This window comes from Rhea americana, unplaced genomic scaffold (genome assembly GCF_003343005.1).
Source record: "Rhea americana isolate MKP2758 unplaced genomic scaffold, rheAme1 scaffold_340, whole genome shotgun sequence".
Taxonomy (NCBI): Eukaryota; Metazoa; Chordata; class Aves; order Rheiformes; family Rheidae; genus Rhea; species Rhea americana.
Window position 1 is genome coordinate 349,060 of NW_028186469.1, and position 22,056 is coordinate 371,115.

Here is a 22,056-nt window from a genome sequence, read left to right on the forward strand (position 1 = left end):
ACCCACCTTCTCATTTATGAAAGTAGGTGTTTTTAAACTCCCCACTCCTGGCTTACTGAGATTCAATTTAATTTAAAGTCCCCCCCTCCCCCCAAGATTTGCCCCTTTGACCTTGCTTTCCAAAGCCTTTAAGGAAAAATCTAGTCTTTGGCAAACAGGGATCATTTAATACACAGTTGATGGTGTACTGCTTTTGACAGAAGTCATTTCATTGTAAACCTTAGCATTGACTACTAAGTGTACCTAAGGCTGTCATAAGGCAGCTAATACATTTAGGAGAGAGCCGGTATTTTGAGGCAAAATCTGAAAGAAAAATGGGCCCCACTGGTGCATACGTAAAAGATAATGGATGTGTGACCTTCCTGAAAATATTTACATCTGCAGTGAATGTACCCCTCATAAAAGTATATTTTTTTTATTTGTAGTTCTCTGTATTACTGAGGTTAAAAATGCGTACCAAAATTTTACATTTATCTTTCCAATATTTTTCAGGACTAAATATTCCAGTCAAGTCAAATAGTGACATCCTATGTTGTGTAAGAATAGTGTCTGTGAGTTAGTTTACCTACTTACATCCCTGTGTATAATAGAGTAGAATTAATTCAAAGGAGGGTGCAACAGCAAGCGTGTACAAAGTGGAACAGTGACAGAGATATCCTCAGGAAGAATGTCAAAAATTGTTAGAAAACCATGAGAAAGCTAGCACTAACTGGCTGTTAGCAGACAGGTAAGAGGGTTGTTCTTCAAGACCAAAAATCTCTTATACAGATATTTAGCCGTTAAAAGCAACCAGTCCTAAGGAAGCAAGCAGTACTCGGACTATTGCTGAATTCAGCATGGCCTTTCAGCCTTTGCAGGCTAGGGTTGAAATGGTAGTGCTCACCTGCACTCTGAGAGAAGGAAGGGGCTCACCACTAGCATCGCTGGGCCTCCTAAATGTTTTTTTTTTTTTTTTTTTTTTTAATCCCTGAGTACAGTGCAGGGAAATAGGTTTTTAATGTTCTGTTAATATGTTTTTAGCCACTTACTAGCTCCAAGAACTCTAGGAACAATGTCTCCCAAGGGCTAACTTGCCATTAGACCTATCATTAATAGTCAGAAAGGCAGACAGTGCCTGCCCTAGATGCAGTCAGAATAACAGAATAACTGCATGCCACCTACTGAGAAAAAAAGTGTCACTTGAGATGASTGCTTAAGAAAGAATAAACTAAAGCTTTTCCTTTTAACTGATAGCTTTGTGACCAGGTCTCCAATGGCCTGAACCTGGCAATTGTATTCTGGGAATGAGTAAGAGGCTTTTAAGTGTGCAAGGCTGAGTGACATAGAAGAGACAGCACAGCCTTTTCAGTAAGCTTACACTCTAAGCAGAAATAATCATCTTGCCATATAGACAACAGGCTTTTTTGATCAACCTGATCACTTCAGGGAAACCATCTCTGTAAAGTACTTAGATCCTCTTAACACGGTGTTTCTGTATCTTCCAGTCTCCCAAGAAGTAGGGAAAGATGATGTCAGATTCAGGATGTGGAGTGAATGACCTGCCTATAAACATTCAGGATGACCAGGATCTCTACATAGAGTAATATCCTCTAGCTCATCCCTCCTACTTCAACCCTTTTTCATTTGTTACTGGTCCTGGGACATACCTTTTCACACTGAAGGAATGAGAGAGAAGGAGGAGATGCTGAAATGATGTTAACTGCAAGTAGTGCAGCAAAGGATATTGGTCTAATTGAGGTTTCCAAAAAAAAGTAATTTTGATAAGCTTGTCCTTTACATACAGTTTTAAGTAATTCTGAAGTCTTAAATACCACCCCCCCTTTTTTTATTATTTTTTTATTACTACTTCTGAGCGCCTAAGTGCATTGCCAGAAGCACTCAAAGGAACACTTTGTAAATCTGCAGAATGTCAGACAGGYTCAGCTTCACTGCATTGTTCCTTGACCTTAACAACTGCTCAAATATACTTCAAAAATTTTAGTAGCAGTGAAGTGTTCCTGGGGTTACACTAGCAGGCAACAATACTAAGAGCTACAAGTTTTCCTGGTCTCAGAAAATGAGAAGCCCTGAGTGAATGGTCAGAGAATCCCCTTTTTCTCCCTCCTTCTCTCACTCATTTCATGTTAAAAGGACAAGGGAGATAGGAAGTAAAGCTGCACAATGTTCAGCAGTAACTGCTTCAAGTCCATCAGGTGTCTAAGCACATATAAAACTGATTTAAGGGGAAGTGATGGAGAGAAGAGTAACAACGCCTAAATCCCCAAAGGGAGAATGTACATAATAAATACTACTATAGTAAAATAGATTAAACAGCATGCTATAATACAAATAATACCAGTGAATAGAAAATAACTTCCACTAGAAACTAGTCCTCTTTCAAAGAAAATAACATTTAACATTGATAGTTATAGTGCATTCACATTACAATACTGGGGTCTCCTCTGAAACCTTTTATTTTTAGCTTCATCTCTTGGAGGGAGAATAGCCCATGTAACTAAAATATGTAAAATAAAGCTCATACAGTCAATTCCATTGAAAGCAGTAAATGAAATGAAGCAGTGTGACAGTATATCACTATAGCAATGAATTATGCATAAGACTATGGCACTGACTGTCAAACACATGCTCAGAAAGTTTCCCAGGTCTGAAAGTTATCATGGAAATGGCCCTTCCTTCCACTATCATTTCCAAATACAAGTCCTTTGGTCACTTTAGAAGTACAAGACCTTCATGTTAGAGCATTACTTGTGACTCTGTCTTTGACAGCAAAGTTGGGAAAAGCAGGATGAAAACACAAACATTTTCTGTTTTCAAAACAAAAGCAGAACTCTGTTCTTACCATACCTGCTGTGGTCATATAGAAAAAGGGATAAGTAATAATACCATAAGCATTAAGACAGAAACTCTTTAAACACAAAAATATTTTACCTTGTAAGAGAGCCAGATCAAGGTAGGGAATTCGGCATGTTCCCTAGAACACAGCTGTTTTTTTGTATGACAGTGAAGTCAAGAGGATGATCAAAACTGCCTCATTCACAACCCTTACAAGTAAGAAGGAGGAAAAGAAAAGGACTAATATAAGTGCCTGGAGAGCAGTCATGACCTCTTACAAAAGGAGTGAAGACACACCACAAAAACCTTCTCATCAGAGAAGAGCGTGAGCTCTGGGCTGTTGAAAGCAGATAGAGGAGTGGTGATACAACTTCCAGTTAGCTTGTTTCATACCATGCTTAAATAATTGTTAGATACAAACTTACTCACTTGCTTGACAAGAAAAATGTTTTAAACATTAAAAGGTATGATTGTACAGTCCCTAAGTCCAACAACTTGTACCCACTTAATGGGATGTCCAGTATGAGTAAAGAAAACCAGACAGATACTGACTGATGACTTGATTGACAAGTTTATGTCTTATCTCTCTTCTATTTCTGCTTTAGAACACCAGAATTAGGGATGAGGGACTTCTTTTAAAATAATGCACAATTCTACTGCAAAGGAGTAAAAACTGTGTCTGATATATATCCTCTGAATATACTTCCCCTTTGTCCTTAAGATCAAAATACGCACACACTCTTCTGTGAGCCCCTTTTGTGTACAGAACTCAATTTACATCCATGTTGCAGTTCATGTTTAAGACTCTACGTAAAGCAGAAAACTGATCTGAGAGGTAATTAAATTGTGCAGGAATTTAAGATTTCAGGGTTTTTCAGAAGATGAGCAGATGGGAAAGGAAAAAATAGTTTAAAAAATCTGTTTATGCAAACTTCTCTGAACTGTTATGAACTGTTTTGTACACTAGATGTGTTCAATGTATCTTTTTTTATGAACAAACAATAGCAATAATTATGAGTTACACTAGATTGTTCATTACTAATTAATGCACTTATTAGGCATTTGACAGTACTAAGCATGTAACAGCAGCCTACTAACTGCACAGCACTTTGCGGTTTGTTGCTACATTAGTTTTGTCTTTGACTTATCACACAAACTAAGGCAGCATTTGCCATGACACACCTTGTCATGCCTCACTGCCTCAACAGTCACTGAACTACCCGCTTCCTTCCGGAGTCAAGAGCGAATAGTGTACCTCCAAGGCCAGAGGGTGAATGGGAGGAGGAATGGTCTGATGCTTTTATTCCAAATGCAGTATGAATGACAATGAAAGCAAAACATATAGTATGAAAATTTGTGTGTGTCTGAAAAAATATCCAGAATATATTGCATTGAGGATGAGACATATTTAAGAAGGAAATCATTTGCTTTAATTAAAGAAAATGCACAAAAGCTGTAAAATGTTATTCATCTGGTCCACCCACAATGCTGCCTACTTCCTAGAATAAGATGCAACAAACCTCATCATATTTCCTTCACTTGCTTGCTTCCTACAATGCTCAAGCTGCACTGCATCCAATTTTATTAGACAGGTTTGTTTTAAAAATCAGTTGCTGAAATTCAGATAGAAAATGGATTTCCCTCTGTATAGATTACAGCATTGTGCTTCTATTATTTATCATCCATAAAATGCTCAAAGTGCTTTACATGTTTTCATTTTGTATTAGGAAGGGAATATTGTAAATGGGTAAGTATACTTCCATATTTAACACAGATTTTTACTAACCTTAAAACAAGGTTGTTTTTCTTATATAACATTCCAAATTCTTTATATAATGAGAATGATGTAATCAGAACGCCCTTTCTCATATACTGATGTGATTAGTTTACTAGGAAAAAGTTCACCTTGAAAAATACAGTTAAGTTTACACAGAAAGAGAATTAAGACAGCAATGAAAAAAAATAAGCTGGATATGAATAGAATTCAAATCCTAGACAAAATAGAAGGACTGACTCTAGTGGAGGCATAGACATGGCCTAATAACAACAGTAATAAATTTGCTAAAGACAAAATAACTGTATTTATCTTGGAACTCCAAGGAGAACTGAAGACATTTTGAAGTGATCTAAAACTGAAAATCAGAAACAAACACTGTAGTTAAGAATTAGAATGTACTGCTTCATGTAGACCAGCTTCTTAATACAGCTACAGTTACTAAAATAGACCTTTTAGATTTTAAACACAAATGTCATGGTGTTTAGTTCAGTTTTATTCTCCAGATGAACATCAATCGGTAAATAATGAGTTCTTGAAAAATAAATCAAACTGGGTCACTAGAAAGTCAGTAGGATCTCTGGGGATGAGCAATGTGATATTGTGCCTTTTACATCTAAGTCACCAGTTAAATTCCAGTCTAGACTAGCAGTGACTGAAGCTTATTGCCAGGTGTTTCTTATCATGTGAAGGGGGTTGATACCCTTAGTTCATATCGCAATGCAAAAATCAAATACATATATTTATATATATATTTATATATATATATATTTATATATATATTCATACACTATAGTATACAGTGTATATATACACACACTATATATATATATGTGTGTGTGTGTGTGTGTGTGTGTGTATATATATATATATATATATATATATATATATATATAAAAAAATGAAACCTTCTGGAACTCAATCACTGCTGACAGTACAGAAACCAAAGACAGAATGGTGTCTGCAGACTAAACTATCGCATATCTGTCAAGGGTACTGTCTCCAGTTCAGACATGGTACACAGAAGGGAGTGAGTCTGGGGAGGAATTATTTCTGGGAAAGTTTAATTTTTCAGTGTCACCAAACCGTGAGAAGTCATYAGTTACCTTCTGGTAAGATAATGCATGGAATCCCTTATGGTCAGAAGTCAGGAAAGCATGTAAAATGTGCTTCAAAACTTTTTTTGGAGGTTCTGTAAGGTAAATTACCGTAACTACCTCTTTTGTGGAAGCCAGATAGGTGCTACAGAAAGCAGATGACTTCCATTTCTTTTCCTATCATTCAAGGCAAACTTACAAGCAAGCAAAATTCTCTTAGTTCCAGCTGCATGTACTGTTTCCATATAGGATTATTTCATCTCTAGCACAACAAATAAAATGCTTGAACTTGCTAGAGCTAAGCAAAGGTCACAGAAGTATTTTTCAAGCACCAGACTATGTAGTTCTTTGAAAATACACCACCAGCCTTGCATAGTGAGTTTAAAAGTCTTAGAGGAGGATAAACAACAGTCTCTTTAGTTTTACTTTGTCAACAAATACCTGTTAGATTAACTACCTAATTCAGTCACATCTAGTTCTTTATTTCAATATGGGGACACACATATGAGTGCCAGATAAACTTACAAATCACTCTGAAATTGAAGGAGGAAAATCCAAAGTAGTTAGTATACAAGAGAGCAGTACAGAGAAGTAATGTAGGCACATACTAAAAACCAATGGTTCAGGTAACTTACAAATCTTCTATTTACAACTCAAGTCCTAGTTGTGCCCATTGTATACTCAGTATATGTTCAAAAAGCAAAAATTATGATTTCCACAGGGAGTAGCAATATTAACAGTAGATATTATGGAGCTAAAGTGTTTACAGTACTACATCTCAATTGTGATATCTCAAGGCAATACTTAATTAAGAGAATAAACTGATCTATGCCTACATGACTGTCTGCATAACTAATTGTATTCCTTCTCACTGAAGCCCATGGACATATGCATTTCCCCACAGAAAAAGAAAAAACATATTTATTTTAATACTTACTCACCTGAATTGTAATTAAGGACTGAATTACACTTTTATTTCAAAGTACTATTTTGTTATTTCAAGATTTTAATAAAATATTCTCTTTATAGCTTTGAAAATACTTCTATGGAATTTGAATGAGTTCTTGTTTTTCCTGTTCAGGACAGACTACAGCAGAGCTGTCTACAGGAGGCACTCTTTTCCTTAACTATGAGAAAGATTTCCATGGAACTCGTAACACAAGGCTTTATCAATTTAATTGTATTATCTGTTTATTAGGAAAGCACCAACACCACATTCTTCAAAATTACTGGAATTTTATTTGCCTCAGGCTTATGACTTGCAACCAAAGACATTGTGCAAAGAAAGCAAAGATTAAGTACACTTTAGGGAAAAGGTGATAATCCACATTGGTAACATAGAAGATCAGTCTGATGAAAGAAGCCATCCATTACACTATATAGATTGCAATATTCAATAGCATTTTTCAACCTAACTTTTTTTTTAATCAAGGAGAAAAAAGTTAAGCAAAGTTTACAGTAGACATAAATTTGATACAATTCAAAAAGCATTTTTCTGAAGATCGTCAAGCATAAAGTGGAAAAACATACATGGGACAAGATGGGTGAAGGCTAACTACTGTACATTTATAAGCTATTAAAAAAAGTTGCATACATGTACCACAGTGTAAAAAAAAAGGGGGGGGGGAAGAGAGAAGAAAACCCAGAACAAATAAAAACCTGGAAAACTGCCTGATGAAAAATAAAATAACCAGTGGCTTTTAATGGCTTCTCCTGGTTATTACTGCTACAAAAAACATTGTTTTTGTCTTTCTGATGCCATTGAAAAACATTCTATCAAACAATAAAACCAGGCACAATCAAATCATTACCAAGCTAAACCCAACCCATAGAAATATACTATCAACCCACTTTTTCCATCAAAAACTTTTTTTCTTGTTTTGTTTTTAAATCTTTGAGGCCAATTTGGTCATAATATGTTACATTTTCCCTTTTTTACACCATGATATCATATGTTTGTCTGGCACTATCCTAAAGCTAGTTTATAGAGAATGAGAATACAGAAATAACCCAATATCTATTTGACAAAATGAATTCACTGGGTGTAAAATAGGAGAAGGGAGAAGAGAAGGGGAAGGGGTCAGTTCTGCCAAGAAAATAAACCCTATGGATCACTCATCATCACTTCCGCTTGCTTCCGACTGGTCCTAGAGGTAAGAGATACAAGAAAAGTCAGAAATTCTTTGCCAGCTGTTCTATAGAATTTGCTAAAGAAGAAAGAAAGAAGAAGAAAGAAAAAAATGACAATAAAATTGACAAATCAAGACAGCCTTTAGAAATACACTATCCTATCTGATAGTTCTCTTTCACCACATTTCATTCAATTGCTGTAGGCTTCTTCAGAAAAAAGGCACCGTCAGCAAACACTAGTTCCTTCTGTCTTTCCAAGCATTTTAAAAAATGACTAGGAAGAGATTGGTTCTCATTCATGGCATTAATAGAAACCCCCCCACACACACACACACAAAAAAAATCCCTAAGTGTTTTTAGTGTGGGGACCAAAACAAACCATGAAGTTTAAAGGTTCAGTGAAAGTAGTAACAGCTTCAACAAATACACTCCAAACATGTTTTACACTGCTGGTCTTTCAGCACTGTGACCAGAACTCATAAACACACCCTGACATGGTTAACACCACCCCCATTCTCTCAAGATGATGACCACAGAATAAAACATGCTTAATATTTCCAGGCATGATTAGGTGAAAATTCTGAAAGCAAGCAGGAGAGGGAAAAGTTGCAATCCCTGCAACCATTTCCACAGTCTCAGTCAACAAAACTTACATTTTCATCTTGATCTTCATCACTATCATCATCACTCACAACAGGCTTGGCTTTTGTTCGGCTTTGTCTCTTCTTGCCTTTCCCTTTCTCCCGACTTTTTTCATCCTTCTTACTTAGCTTGATTTTGACTTTCACTGATTTTGCTGCAAAAAGTTGAACAGTGCACATGAATGTAATATCTGTCTTTATTTACTATGTTGCAACATCCCACTAATTCAACAAAATTAACTACTGAAAATCACCATTCAACTTTCAAATGCTATCCATATTCACAGAAATTCACCTCTGGTGGCAGCCTGAAAAAAAATTCTCTCTGCTTTATATTTGGACTGTGGAACAATTAAGAGATATTTGCTCTAATTTGTCTACTTCCTGGTAGTTGTAACAGTAACTTTAATATTAAACCATGCARGAAAACTTCAGATTGACCACGTGTATCTTCTTTTCACTCTCAGAACTGATCGTGTCTACAGGTAGTACTTCATGCTGTGATTATGTTCAAGCAACTTTGCATGAGGGGATGCACACCTAAAAATATTTTTTGTAGGAATGGGAAATGTTTGTTATTTTGAACTGGTAAACTTTGACCTGACACCTTTTCCGTGAAAATGTTTAGTACTTGATTCCAGAATAACCCTCATTTCCAGATGAACTGATGAAGTCTCACACTTTGCACAGCTGCTTGTGAAATGCGAAGAGTAGCTCAGGAGAAAATAGTACAGGCTCTGTAAATAGTCAGGACTGGACAGCTAGAGGGGATGGGCAGAACTACTGGGTCATAGATAGAATTAAGGAATCCTTGCTATTCAACTCTGTAATATTTCCAAGTCTGCAGAAACTTAAGGTTCAGAGGTTATGTTGCTGAAGAAACCTGAATTAGTCAGGGTAACCGAGAGGTAGTATGGAGATGATTCTTATATGGGCACTCCTGGCTAAATTTTGGCCATCAGTTTGTTGCAACAGTTTGAATCCACAGGTAAATCTGTGGAATGGCATATATACAGCAGATTGAAGTTCAAATTGGAAGTAAAGATTTTCACCAATTGGGATAATATATTTATTTGCAATGTATTTCAACAACAGATGAAAGGGCACTTCTAGAATGCTCCAGCTTTTCCTTACCATGTTCTAGATGACAGCTGAATTTTCAGTCCAGCCCAGTCCTACTCCAAAGCAGGTTAGACAGGGCCCTTAAAGAATGGGTGTCATTTCTTGCTTCCAAAACAACCTGAGTTTTACTTTGTCCTTGTCTCACAGAGGTATGTTTGCTACATCTCCTGGTTCTTAATTTTTATGTACATTGCACCAAGTTCAAGAGGTTGAGCACGCATGGAAAAAGGCTGTCTCTAGCCTTTCCAAGCACTTCAATTTACAAATAAGATGAATAGGAACAGAAGAGTTTATAAACACTCATGGACAGTAAGATCTCCCCCTGCAAAGCAGCTCTGTGATTTGTTTCTGGTTTAAAAATAGCTTACTGTACTGTAAGAGGTATAGCCAGAGTAGAGCACCCAAAGATTTAAGCTGAATGTAAACAGCTAAACCAGCAAACCTCATAAGAAACTACTTCCAACAATGGAAAAATGTAACCTTAAAACCAGTCTCAGTGCAGAAATTGAGGAAAAAAAAAAATTACCTCCCTCCGCAGCTTGCATGTACGCCCCTTTCATTTTTTAGCAGGGTACTTACATTCTGACTCTGACTCCTCTTCATCATCATCATCTTCATCATCATTGCTTTCATCTTCGCTTTCTTCTTCTTTGGCAATCTTCTGTCGTGCACTTTTAAACACAGACTGGAGGACAATGGAATCCTCATAGATCTACAGTATGAATACAAACTTATGTCAGAACTGTTAAGTCAAGCATCATCAAAAGTTCACAGCATGGAATTTCATTTTCAGTGCAAACCCACAGAGTATATGGTCTTTTTAATTACAAGTAACAATGCTTGTTGCATGGATTTTACAAGAAATGCCAACATTAATTTTTCATGCTCTAAATGAAGAAATTTGCCAATAACAACCCTCAGAAATACCACTCCTAGAGTTCTTCCTGGAATACAAGTGTTTTTCTTCCGCAATTATTTTTATTACCACAGGAACTATGCTATATTTTCTTTAGCTCATAACAGCTTTGAAAAACTGCCAAAGTGAGTCTTTCGCAGTATGAGCCTTAATTTGGATTACAGTCTGACAAGATGTGGCTAACCCTTCTGTTCATTATCCTTAGTTGTTCTGAAATCCAAAGAAACTACACAGAAATTAATTTGTACCAAGCAGTTTATTCCTTCCTTTCCCTCAGATCTAAAAAGCACTGAAAATCAGTGCTTATCCTGAACTTACTGTTTATTCTCTAACATTCCATAGATTGCTAAACATCTTTGGTCTACCAGTTTTTATCTTAAACTCAAAAATCTATGAATGACAGGACTGGTAATTATGACTGGCTCATAATGTACTCTTCAGATTTATACAACAGAAATATCCTTTACTTGCTGATTGACTGTCATAATTGTTCATAATTGTCTTAATAAACGACATACGTATTGCTTGGTAAAATGTGGAAGATAATGCACTGGACAATTCAGTATGTATCTCTACAGAAAACAAGATTGCACAAATGGCTCAAAAGCATTGAGTCAAAAGTTTAAAAACTCTAACTAAATTAAGAGTAGTTACTAGAAGGGTACAGAGTTAAATATGCATTTGGTTTTCTAATCATAATCATTTAAAATACTCAGGCTGCCACACTATTCCCTTCGCTAAATTAAAGATTTGTATAAAATGAAATTAGGTATTTGTCATAAAAACAAAGAAGGGGATTTTTGGCTGCCATTATATAATGTGGATAATGTTAAAACTGCTAAAACTGCTCTAATGCTTTGCAGGTTCAGCAACAGGAATTACGTAAAACTTTGTTCAGAATACATGATACGACATACATGGTCTCTCCTGTTTCATTGACTGCCAAGTCCATTTTAGAGCAACAGCCTCTCAATGCAGACTATCCTCTGTTCTGGTAAGTACTACTATGTTTTTTGACTGCTCCTGACCACAGTAAAACTTGTTTGTTTACACTGAAAATGATCCTGACTGATTTGAAATGGCTTAATTAATGTCGGTATGTTGGAAAGGAAAATACTTCTGCATCATTCTATCGTAAGGGACAGCAGAAATACCTAYTAAATAGTTCTACCCATTTATGGTTATTGTCATCAACTCTACCATCTCTCTAACAAAAAAAAAAGTGTCCCATTAGAAAACAAATTCATTCTGGTAAGAATAATCTTATTTACTTTTCTCAATTAACTAGGGCTTTTTCCGTGCATCTTTTCATCTCCTCTGCCAACTTCTAACAATTTCTTATGTTTCAGTGATACTTCTGGTATCAGCTTTCCTTCATTTTTTTTTCCATTTGTTTTCATTACATATTCATAGTTATTTTACTGCTACAACAATAAGCAGTAAACCATTAATCTTCCATTAGCAGAGCTGAAGTTTACTACTAAGCACTTCCTCACCATGTGGTCCTAAGCTAGACTGTTACCTCTGTTCCTTCTGCCATGCACTCTGATAAGTCCAAACTGACATACGACTCTATAGTACTGCCATTTAGCATAGATTCAAACAGCCCTACAGCAGCTCTAAACTACACATATAAAACTATATTAGAAAAAAACTTATCTCAAAATTGTGAATTCAAAAACAAATTATTTGAAAATAAATTCAGAACTCTTTCACTAATTCAAAAACAAATTAATAAAGTTTATATACATAATTATAATAATCAAGTATTGAAAACACTATGTAGGGAAAACACATTTAACACAAAATAGTTCAGTCAGACCTGTGATCCCTCCAAATTGAATGTCTGAGCATTGTGACACAGCAACATGACATCCTTCTCCAAGTCACTAAGACTCCGATACTTATGGTTACGAATTCTTTCCTGTTGATGAAATGTGAAACGTGGATTAGCAGAGGTGGGGAAAGAAAAATAATACACAAGAAACTAAGTTAATACGACATTTCAATACATTAAAGTATGTTCTCTTTAACAACTTTACCTAAGTGTCAGGACAAGTACCCATTTAAAACAAGCAAACTCTGAAACCTATTGTCAACATACTCCTGACAAAATACACACCACTGTAATTGAGTAAAAATTATGTAATAGCTATGTGAACTGGAAGAGCCTAAACCAACAGAAATTGTACTCTATGGGTAAGAGAAGTTTCCTGCTTCTCCTTCCCTAGACAGAAACATATGAGGTACAATGTGAACAGAGGTCACAGATTTATGACATCATCTAAGATGCAACAAGTAGCCTAATCCTCATCTGTCCACCTGTATTTGAATTCAGCCTGGCTATTCCAAAATGTCATCTCCAAAGGTCACACTGCTGCATCTTTATTTGCTTTAAATGATAGTGAAATACTGCAATACACACTAAACAAATTCACAACAAGGTGTGTAACAATATTTAAAATCTAAGCCAGAAACACAGGTAAATTCAATATCCATGTCATTACATCATTATAACTTTAATGATAAGTTAAATGTTCATCTTTCACATAACAGAAAGAAATGTAGAAATCTCCAATTCTGCACAGGGATCTTACCTTTATTTTTTTGAAATCCACTGGTTTCCTAATCAATTCATAATATTCTGGTAATTCTTTCCTAGATGGGAGCTGAATGAAGACTTCACTTAGCTGCCGTCCTGAACTGTTGAGAAAAATAAACACACAATGCAAAGAATTACTACAACTTTCTCCTCACAAGAATTTATGCAATCCAGTAACAAAAGCTTCACAATTTTTCTTCTCTTTCAAAGGATCAGAAATTCAACTCTGCTTTGACTTACTGATTTGGTAAAAATAATTAATTTACAATTTAATACACGTTCTATGTTGTTGTCTTAATATATAACTGTCGTTATAACATTAGGAAAAGAATTTGAATTCTGTGGCACTTCATCCAAGTACAGTCTTATCTTTTTCTTCATTTTGTTACATAGTTTTTAACACGTATCTTCTCTATCATTCTATCTTACTCTTGGTCACTTAATAGCTATTTTTGCAGCTCATGGTCATAGAAAACTGCTTGTTCATACTAGTTCCCAACTAGATACTGTTCGCAATCAGAGGAACTAGYTGTTACAACAAATAAAATCATTAACTTCCATTAATGAAGGTTAGGTTTCTGGGAGGMCCATTGTAACTGCATGCGGAAAATCTGTAGAGCAGTCTGTGTGTCTTCGATCAGCCGATATAAATGGATTCTCTAAAATCCTGCCATATTCTGAGAACATTTCCTATGATTTACAGGCAGAGTCTAAGACTTCCAGATTTCCCACTACCCGTCCTTCATTAATAGCTTTTTTCAAACTTCCAATTGAGGTGGTTCTCATCTTCTCATTTGCTGCTTCCTGAATAACAGATGACTCTGAGTTATCTGGAGAGATGTATCTGTTGATGGCTGTTACGCATTTTATGCATTTAGGCACTTTTTTTTTTTTTTTTTTTTTTTTTTTTTTTTTTTTTTTTTTTTTTTTTTTTTTTNTGCCATTTATCTCACAGACAAGATAGCAGAAGAAAGCACTTTAGGAAGAGAAAAACTGTAATACATTGCAAACAGACAGCATTCACAAGCATTTCCCCAAACTACAATCACATACTTCCTTTTCTCACAACTTACTTCAAATCAGTCTGTTTCCTCACTTCCATCTTTGCATAGCAATTCAAACATACAAGACCTTCACAGGAGTTGGGCAAAGTGAAGGCTGCTGCCAAGTCCTGAATCTCCACCTAAGGTTCTGTTTTGTAACCAGCCTGCAACAGTGATGTTGTAATTGCAGGGAATCCCATCAGACACATTAAACTAATGCTAAATAACCAAGGTAATTCTATCATGGAGGAAGAGCATGATAAAAAGCACAGGATGGCTCTTGTCTTTTATGAAAGTCATGAATGCCTTTTCCAAATTAGACATCTCTTAATCTCTGAGATGGCATTAGAAGTTGAGGGGATACTATTTTGACAATGAACCTGGCAGGCCAGTAACAATAAAAAACAAACAGTATTTCCTCATTTCCTATGCAGCTGCTGCTTACCCAGTCCAAGATTTCTTAATATTCTTGGTTTAATCCTACGACATTTCTGCTCCTTATACACCTTGCATCAGAAAGAGAGACAGTAATATAAATGTTCTAAGCACAGCTTCCTACTCAGTGTTGTCCAACTAATACCCTGTGGGGCAAACCTTGAATCTAGAGTATTTTTCCTTCCACTGTGAACCTAGAAGCCACGTAACTCTGCCTCACTCTGATAACTTTGGCCTGATTTGCAGCAGCAGTAGCCACTGACTTCCCCTGCTTGCAGTTACTGCCAGATTGCCTCCTAGATTATGCGTGCAGGAACATGTATCTGGCTGTTGCTGCTGCTTCGTGAGAAAAGAAGGTTGACTGAGATTTCCATCCACAGAAGGAGAGACTGAAGCGTTCTGAGCCTAGATCCACCCAAGCTGTTGTCAAGGCAAGATCACCTGCCCTGAACATGAGAAAAGCAGTTAAGACTCTAGGAAGTTTACTACCAACTTCCCCAGACAGATCTAATTTACTTGGGAAGCATCTTGATACTAAAATAGCAAAATGATAAAATGACCAGATAAATCTCCTCCCAGTTCTTACTATTTTTCTACTACCAGTAAATAATTATGAAACTGTCAAGGTCACTGTGTCTCTTATTCTCTTTAGTCATGATTCACACAGAAGTGACCAGTCTTTGCCTTCCCACTTTCCTCGTCAAAGTGGAGGAGTTCAAAGGCACCAATCTCGTCAATAAGCTGTGAGAGAGACAACATCATGCCATGTGACAAAACTTGTTTTCATCTCAGATTGTCCTCTCAGAGAAAAAAAGGAAGTCCCAAACAAAWTCAATGCATTAAAATATACTACATAGTTTATTATATCAAAAGTGCTCCTCCTTTTCTGTAATTTGAAGACTTTTTTACTAATAAAGGGAAGTGTTGAGCACTCGCAGTGGTAACTGAGGTCAGTGAAAGTTGTTTCAGAACACGGAGGACTGTAAGTACCCTGAAAAATCGTATCTCTGCTATCCAAATGCCATTTATTCTTCATTTGTAAAATGAGAGCAATGCTTATAGAGGTGTTGTGAAAAATCCACTACATATTTGCAAAACAATCAGACACTTTATACTGCAAGGCACCATCAAGAAACCCTGGAGGAATTTAGCTTTTCATTAAGTGATCAGTGTCCATTCTGTGCTTGCAAGGAATATGCCCTATGGAAAACCAAAGCAAAGCAAAGCRAAAGTACAGCAAAACAAAGCAAATCAGTACACTGTTACGCCTTTACAGACCACATTATAATGCATGTTCCTGAGGGAATCACATCAAATTTGCAACTCCTCTCTGTCACATTCTGATTTCTGAGTGCTTGACTTGGCAAGCCTTGTAATGTTCTTTTAACAGAAATCTGTGCAATATGCACATATATGATGCAGAAGTAAACCAATCCTTTAAAAAGTGCAAAAAATTACATTCAAAACTCTTTGCGCAATATGCATTTTCAATTTGCTATGCAGAAAAACCGAATTATCACTGCTACGTTCAAAACTCCAACAGCTTTCTTCTAGCATATGTATCTGCTTGAGAAGAAAAAGATTGAGTCMAAAGGAAAATACTAAACTACTCAGATGTTGGTATGGTCCCAGTTATATTCTGAAGTATAACAACAAATAGAACTATGAATAATCTTATTCTTTAAGTAAAAAGGAAACAGTTACTAATTATCATCTAATTGTAATCAAATTTTAAACCACGTTTGTCCTATTAAAAAAGCCCCTGAAGACTATATAGCTTTTCATCTCGTTGTCATACGTACGTATACATATAAATATGTATTCATAAAAATATATGAACATATATATACATACACACATAAATTTTATATTAAAGTATAACAGTAATAAATTATTTTAAAACTACATCCTATTCTTTGAGACAGAATTTTAGCCAACTGTGGCTTGTTCACACATTGTATTAAATTAAAAATGCCTTAAAAAAATTGCAAGCTTTTGCTTGTTATGATTAATTACTGAAAATCATTTAAGGCTGTGAAAGAAAAAGCATTAAGGGCATAAAATATGCAACAGACAGAAGACTATAGTTTGATCTTTTCTACCCAGATCAATAACTTCTTTTTGTTTTACCTTTTTTATAGAACCTAGAAATATTGTCTTCTGTTCCCTTTGTGTATGTGAATCTATACAGTAAATGAAGACACCAATTCCAAACACTGTGTTGTGGGTACAAAAGGAGTAAATTAGCAATTACTAATGCAACTTTGATTTTAATCCTTTTCCTCACTTTTGTAATTAAAAAATAATAACCACAACAACTACCACATAAAAAGCATGCGCAGTAAAATCACAGTTGCCTAGCAACCAGTAGGATACATGCTGAAGGGAAGAAAGACCAGAATAAATTAAGATTTGACTGTGAAAGAACTATGAGTGACAGTTCACTACGACTGCATTAGGTCTATTTTAGCCTTATGTGTGTTCACGCATGAATAATTACTCATGCAAGATTACTACTCATTTTAAAGAGATTTTTGCTTTGAAGGAAAATCTGTACTCTCAACATGAAATTAATCTCATATAACTGCTTTCAAGGAACCTAAAAGAATATTTATCTGTTATAAAGCCAGTATTATCTTCAATTGAAAAATATAAGAAAAAATAAGCCTAATTTGTAGACATTTTTTTTTTGGTGCCTTAGACATATGTGACCAGAAGAAAACTGCCACTGACCTACTATCAAACACCTTTCTCCGTCAGGTTTTTAAAACCAATGGCACAAAAAAATGAAGTGGAAACTGCAAAGTGTTCATTGTTCCTTGGCAAATTTCGTATTTCTTAACAAACACTAAAATTACTTTTACAGAAAACTCCTACATGCTCACTCAACCCAGAGCGTTCACAAAAAAAAACTAGTAGGCAAATCACAGCTCCTCTTTGAATGCAATTCACAATGACAATCTTTACAAAGGGCAGGGGGCAGCGGTAACAAGCCTTCAGAGTAAGCTTGTTCCTCTGTATTTAACAACTTCAGTATTAATTCAGGTAAGTAATGAGATTGTATTTTTTTTTAAATGTATTTAAATATTTCTTCATTTGGAATTGACTTCAGTAATGTGTGGTGGATCTTTCCGTACTACTGAAATGGAAATGAGTAGAAATATTAAGTTCTGGTTTTGACATACTCTGCAACTTTGACTTTGTTTTAACTAAGAATTATTTGCTCTACATGTCTGAAGACTTAACAGTGTCCGCTGAAAGAATTAACTGCTAGTTAAATTACTAATAGCTAATTATATTACTTGCCATTTTATAACACAGCTAAAAACTGGTGACTTGAAGAAACTTAATGAAATTATTTTCACATATGAATTTCCCTGAGCTATGCTCAGCATTAGAATACTATGGGCATTAATTTCAACATTTAAGCTTTAATGATGCAGTGATGATAACACTAAACATCACAGACAGGGAAAGCCTCCTGCTCAAGCAGGAAATATGGGTAGGACACAACCACCCCGCCCATCAACTTATCATCCTTATTAAATATGGCTAACTCTCTAAAAGGAGTTTTTGTGAAGCTAGTGTATACATCATGCAACTCCCTACATCTGAGTCTCATAAGCAAAGCAAAAAGCAGGTGCATCACAGAAACAAATCAGTTTACACAATAGAGTTGTTGCCATTACAGTGTTTTGAAGAAGCACACTAACTGATGCTATCTAACAAAAACAATGCAAAGTAGCTAGTGCAGCAAACTGGCATCTAGACACTAAATAACAAACCCTGGCACCAAATAATAGAACAGTGAATCCACAGGGAAGCCAGAGGACCACTGTGTATAATATATCATTCTTTTTCTCAGCTGAATTCCTACAGTCAAAAAAGGTAACTCCTAAGGAAGCTAAACTTACGGCCTGTCTTCCACTGATATCAAAACTAAAGGAAAACACTCTAAAATAAACACTCTAAAATAATTAAACCGGACACATTTTATACAATGTTTACACATTATCTACTCTTCTCTTTGGGACTCCTGATTTTGATGGAATGAAAGTTGCAAAGTGAAGATGAGAACTGGAAAAAGAACGTTAGAACTGACAGACTGATGTATTTTCAGTCTTTTTCTTCTAACCAGGTGTTTTGTATGGCAAGATTGAAAAAAGGCGAAACAAGTGCAAGGGCATCTAAATACTGGTTAAAGTGCAAAAACAATTGTAACAAGATCCCAAATTAAAATACAGCAGTATTATGCAAATGGAGTCTGCAAAGATGATGCTTGTGCCTAAAAATGTAAGAATTAAAAGCAAGTTTTTCTCCCATTTGTGACTCTGACACAGAGGGCACACAAGTTGCGCTTGTAGCTATCAAAAAAGAAGTAATATCCCACTTAGTTGAGCTGGTACCAGAAATTCAGAATCAGAGACTCCAGTAACTACAGCRCAGGTAGAAGAAGCTGCATATAACTGAATATATAAATATATATTTTCTATTTTTTGTGACTTTGTAAAATGAACTCGCCAGACTTTTTCTTTTTATTTCTTTTTCTTTTCTTTTTTTTTCTTTTTCCTAATGCAGGCCTGCTTAGCTGCTTCCCTGTTTTAAGTAGGGATGCAACAACATATAAGGGGAATGGGTTTCCCTTTATGTAAGTGCTCTGCTGTTAAACTATATCCCTTCTCCTTGATTGAATTCAACCTCCTTCTAACACTGAGAAAAGCTAGTTTATATACATTCAGTGAAGATTAACCGCAGAAATCTAACTTTCCTGTCTCAACAGCTACAACAAAGTATCTCTTAACTTCTCATGCCACTCAGGCTGGGCAAAAACCATTGAYGAACTGGGTAGACTTCTGCTAGCCAAGAGTCCACAGCAATGCTGCTATTTCCCTTGTTAGGTCTTCCGGGCCAAACAGAGAAAGAAAACATGAAATTTGCCTGTAACAGCTCATCATACGCATATACACAAGGAAACAAATTTACTGACGCACAAGTATTTTTAATTCTTCAAGTACTGACCTTGAAACTATAAGGTAAGGACGTTTATACCACTATATCTGCAACAAATTTCAGCTCTAATTTTAGTGACAATGCCAAAACTTAACACGTATTAACCACCTTCTCTATCACTGAATTTCAGAGTGCTGCACCATCAGCTCTCTCTGTGACTCTTCAGCAGTGAGTGGGAAAAAAGTAAAATAGAAATCCACTTCAATACCTCCGCAACAACTATCTCCTTAGAACCTGTTTCTGAACTTCTGTCATAAAAGACTGCAAATCAACTCATAAGAAGATCAGGACTAAAAAGTTCATACATGTAAGCACACAATATATTGATGAAAACAACTTTGTTAAAACTCATACTTCACACTGGAGAATTAGGACCCTCTTGTAACAAGGAAACTGGAAAGATCTCCAGGTCCTTGAATCTAGATCCTGGGTATTTATCATATAACATTAGCTTTTTAATAAAGGATATCCCTCTTCCAAATCTAGCCAGGTATTTCTGATCCACTATTCTTTATGGAAAGATGTTCCCGAACTCTTTTAGTTACCAAGCTTTATTTATTTATGACTGGTTATACCATGACCTTGTGATCCTGTATATTAAAGAGTTCTACACTGTTTGTACGCTTCTCTTCTTTCTCAAGAAAATTTACTGACAGCAATCATCTTCCCCTCTCAGACTGTGCTGTTAGGATAAACCAACCAATCTGCTTCCTCATGCAAGACTCTCCAATGCCACTTATCATTCAACTCTTTATTTACACTTGTTTCAATTTAAACTTACCTTTCTTGAACAGGTAAGAATTTCAGGAGCTGTATACAGCAAATGTACACTGGCATCAGTATTTCTTTGTCTCTACTGGCAACGTTGTGAATGGCCAGATTCATCGTTTTTGTGGTTGAACAATACTGATGCTTGTATTATATCCTTCAAATAGTTACTTTGCCTGGATCTTCTTTTTAAAATGTCCAAATCGTGAGCTTCCAACTCGGAAAAGTTTCCCATTTTTAAACTATCAGTATCTTGTTAGGTATTCTGAATACCTAGCTACTGAATTTCATGCCAGTTCTTTTAGTCCAGACATAACTGCRTTCAGTTCTCCACAAGAACGTCCCAATTTCTTTTGATACTTTTATTTTTAAACCTTATACTCTATGACATTCCTATTTTTTAATAAATACCATCAACATTTTATAGTCAATCCCAACACTAGTTCTTCAAGAACTTCTGTAGTCCTTCCATAATATAATTCACAATTATTACCAATATATAATATAATTCCATAAATTTACTTAGGATATTTCTTGAAGTCAGAGGATTTTGACCACCTTTCCTATCTTACTTCTGCTTCGTTCCAGATTTGTTCTCCATTCTAAATCATCACAGATTAAGCCTAGGCTTTTTTAATCCATTAAAAAAAAAAAAAAAAAATAGTGATGTAAAACATCCCTGCCCCACCACATAAAACTAGTCAATAGCTGGTAGACAAAGGGGACAAAAAGGAAAGCAATACATTAAATCATTTTATAGATAGGAGCCCTTGTTTTTCGTATGTTCCTTTAGCACTTTTCACTCTCCTCTATTTCACTTTAGACCACATATAAATGAGGTCTAAATTAAGTAATAAATATTGTTGAAGGAAAGTTTTTCTGTAATCCACTATTTACTTTTGTGTTTTAAAAGCTGAGTATCTTTTCTATCTGGTATTCCGGATATTTTTATTAAGAGTAAATATTTTACAAATGGTCTTTCAAAACATGAGACTTTCTGTTGCTTTTGGCCAATTTCTTCCAAAGAGAGTTTGACAACATATTAACATGAGATGATTTTTGACATGGGATTATTTGTGAATCTTGTTCCCACAGTGTGGCCACAAACATACTATTTCTGTTCCAGTTGCTAAATGCACAAAAATTCAATGCATCTCGACACACATGAAGAAAAAAACAGAACATCTACTGTCCCTTCTCACACCCCTTCAAAAGGTATTTTGTCTGCAAATGGGCACACATTTTCTCTATCCTGAGGGATTTTCAAAGTCAGTTACAAGCATCATTAAAGTAGTAGCTATGGGTAGAGTTTCAGATTCTCAACTTTTTGTTTTGATTCTTTGAATACATACAGCTCTATAACCTTTGTTATCGGCAAATTAATGCAGAAGAAAAAGGGAAACTGCTCTGTATCTGTAGCTGATAACACATTTTGTGGTGTGATACTCAAAGCTGAGTAAGATGCTGTGGCTTTGAGCACAGGTGCAGTTTAACAATGTAGCAGTGAATGCAACAAGTTTTTTGACTACTTAGTGATTTGGATCCCACAGTTCTGAAGAACAAGGCATGATTTTTGTTTCAAAGTAAAGGAAGATAAATACAAAGATATCATAAAGACATGTCTATCCACTCAAAGAACAGCTTAAAGCACATAACCCAATACTGGAATCCAAAGCACAGCAGCCT

The 22,056-nt window shown here is 35.6% G+C and overlaps 1 protein-coding gene across 7 annotated transcripts in view; it reads right to left on the reverse strand.

The window, feature by feature from the left end:
- Positions 1 to 6,919: 6,919 nt before the first annotated feature.
- Positions 6,920 to 22,056, reverse strand: part of SMARCA2 (SWI/SNF related BAF chromatin remodeling complex subunit ATPase 2) — a 108,526-nt gene continuing 93,389 nt past the window's right edge. For all 7 annotated transcript variants that reach the window (XM_085311431.1, XM_085311430.1, XM_085311425.1 and 4 more), the window contains 5 exons: positions 13,110 to 13,215; positions 12,335 to 12,436; positions 10,176 to 10,308; positions 8,487 to 8,629; positions 6,920 to 7,850 (listed from right to left, as the gene is read on the reverse strand). In XM_085311431.1, the coding sequence (XP_085167557.1) occupies positions 7,815 to 7,850; positions 8,487 to 8,629; positions 10,176 to 10,308; positions 12,335 to 12,436; positions 13,110 to 13,215 (520 nt within the window). In that variant the 3' untranslated portion in view covers positions 6,920 to 7,814. The remainder of the gene's footprint in view (positions 7,851 to 8,486; positions 8,630 to 10,175; positions 10,309 to 12,334; positions 12,437 to 13,109; positions 13,216 to 22,056) is intronic.